The sequence below is a fragment of the Apaloderma vittatum genome, unplaced genomic scaffold (genome assembly GCF_000703405.1).
Source record: "Apaloderma vittatum isolate BGI_N311 unplaced genomic scaffold, ASM70340v1 scaffold942, whole genome shotgun sequence".
Taxonomy (NCBI): Eukaryota; Metazoa; Chordata; class Aves; order Trogoniformes; family Trogonidae; genus Apaloderma; species Apaloderma vittatum.
This window is the reverse complement of record NW_009705015.1, coordinates 1-2,527: the sequence shown is the minus strand read 5'-3', so window position 1 is coordinate 2,527 and position 2,527 is coordinate 1. Positions and strand designations below refer to the sequence as shown.

At 54.3% G+C, this 2,527-nt stretch overlaps 1 protein-coding gene across 1 annotated transcript in view; it reads right to left on the bottom strand.

Annotated features, from left to right (window-relative positions):
- LOC104270764 (nuclear receptor coactivator 1-like) overlaps nt 1-2,010 on the bottom strand; it is a gene marked incomplete at both ends in the record, with an annotated part of 5,268 nt that extends 3,258 nt beyond the window's left edge. Inside the window, 2 exons of the mRNA XM_009865222.1 lie at nt 130-309; nt 1,833-2,010. Of these exons, the coding sequence (XP_009863524.1) occupies nt 130-309; nt 1,833-2,010 (358 nt within the window). The remainder of the gene's footprint in view (nt 1-129; nt 310-1,832) is intronic.
- Between the last annotated feature and the right edge of the window lie 517 nt (nt 2,011-2,527).

The following is a 2,527-nucleotide window of genomic DNA, read 5'->3' as shown; positions in this document are numbered from 1 at the left end:
GACAGCCCTGCAGGGTGGTGCCCGATCAACCCCCCCCCCGCGCTGCCATCCCCGTCGCAGTCCTCCTGCCCTGCCCTGCCCTCCTCGCCCTGAACACAGGGTCAGAAGCGAGAGGATGCTCTCCCCTACCTTCTCCTTCCTCCTTGAAGGACTTGGGCTGGGACACGGTGAAGCACTGCATCACCTCGTAGCGCTGACGAGCCTCCTGGTTCTCGGCGCCCGGCTCGTCGGGCGGCCGGATCAGCATCCTGCAGCTGAAGGTGTGGCTGTTGCGCCTGGTCGCTTCTTGAGGCCAAGGAACTCCGTTTACTGGGGGATGGAGAAAGGAGGAGGAGTTGGCAGGAGCTGCGCCACACACGCATCAACCCCTGACTTCCCCGGCGCCCCTTGGGTAAGGAGACAGAAGGAAAAGCGCCGGCATCGTGGAAGAAGGCAGCTCTGGGGACAGAGCCCTCCCTGAGAGCCCCTGGGGCTCCTCTGGGCCTGCTGAGGACCCTGTGCCCAGATCCACACCCCCAGACAGGACCCCAGAGCACCTACAACCCTAAATGGGGTCAGTACATAGTGAAGAAAGTCATTGTGCTGGGCATCTTAAGGGCAGGGAAACTGAGGCACTTCCACGGCTTGGGAGGGCTTCTGTCTCCTGCTGTCTTACTTAAAATCCCCCCCAAAGTGATGCTCACGGGACCTTTCCAGCAAGTCCAGCTGAGTATCTCCACAGAAAAGAACTTTTTCTTTGCTTCCTCCCCATTGCTGGGGCACATCTCCTTCCAGCCCTTCCGGAATCACAGCAGCAAAAATCCTCCCCTTTTGATTTTTTCCTGTAACGTGGATTCTCCAAAAACCTCTGGGCAGCAGCTGAAAGATTTAGCTAAACCTCTAGACCCTCTTTCTGGCTATCCACATTTGACCCAAGTGGGTTTGCCACCAGCAGATTTTGGAGCTGATGAACAAGAAGAGCCCAGGGGCTCATAACATCCAGGGAAAGACAAAAAAATCCCAGCCTTAAACCACGTAACCACAGGGAAAAGATGACACCGGGACCTCTACAGGCTCAATCTGATGAGCACCCGTAGACTGAGGTGGTTTAGCACCACGTTGCATTTACCCAGAAGGAAGACGAGGGTGACTTTCAACAAAACACGTCTTTTTAAGTCAAGCGACTTGGAAAAGGCTCATCTTCTCTCGTGTTTCTTCAAAGGTGCGAGTGGGTGAGGCCTCGGTGATGTCTCACCCACATCAGCCAAGGAATAAAACCTTCTGCTTTGGTTGCTCCCAACACCCTGCGAGTGCTTTCCTGACGCGAAGCTTCCTCCCACCCTCACAACTGCTGGTTTTCTCAGCATAGGGCACCACGGCGAGCTCACTGCCTGCACCGGGACCTCTTCTCACACCCCAAGAGGAAGCATGTCCCCCTGCCAGATACTCCGGCTCCAAAACCAGCTGGGACAACCCCCCTCCAGCTGGGAGGACGTCCCAAATGAACGGGGATAAGCCAACGGGCTCAGTCCTCCCAAACCAACATCTCCGAATCGTCCTCATCTCCCGAAAGCTCTGACGCGTGTCCCTCGCTTGGGGCAGACGAGTCGGTTCTTCCTACCCCTGAGCTGAAGGCGAAGGCAAAAAGTTTTCTTAGCAGAGGAAGACAAGGGGAAGGGGATGTGAATACTGACATCCACTGGCTGTTTATTCCAAAATCTAATACTTGCACCTCGCTGGTAGGATGTTATTTCACCAGGTAAAGGTTTACAGATTATTGCAGGGCGCGGGTATATCTCTGAATTTTACAGTAAACAATAAAAAAACAAAAAACATCCCCAGGGTTTTCTTACCTAGAGACTTCGGCAACAGGTTCTTGACGAACTCAGCGTGATCCCCCACGTGCAGGATGCTGTAGACGCTGGTGTTCATGAGCTCCTCCTGGTTATAACCCAGGTAGCTGGTCACGTTCTCTGAGACGAAGACGATCCTCCCTTCGCGGTTCACAACGAAAAAGAAGCCATCCAACGCCTGTAAGGGGAATAAACCCGGACAGCAAGTGAGCAGAGGGTCCCGGAGCGGGTCAGGATGGTCCCCAACCATGGGCGACCTTCCTCTGTCTCTTGCACCTTGGCTTTGTCCCCACTCCTCATCGCAGCAGCGATCAAATTACTACATGTTGGCTTAAAGCACGGAGAATCACGGAGTCGTTTGGGTTGGAAGGGACCTTTAAAGGCCATCTCCTGCAGCGAGCAGAGACATCTTCAACTGGAGCAGGTTGCTCAGAGCCCCGTCCAACATCACCTTGAATGTCCCCAGGGATGGGGCATCTGTCACCTCTCTGGGCAACCTGTGCCAGTATCTATCTCACCACCTTCCTTGCAAAACATTTCTTCCTTCTATCTATTCTGCATCTCTTTAAAAGCATCAGCCCTTGCCCTATTGCAACAGGCCCTTGCTAAAAAGCCTTTCTCTGACTTTTTTGGGAGCCCTCTTTACTGGGAGGCCACTACAAGGTCTCCAGGCTGAGCAGCCCCAGCTCTCCCAG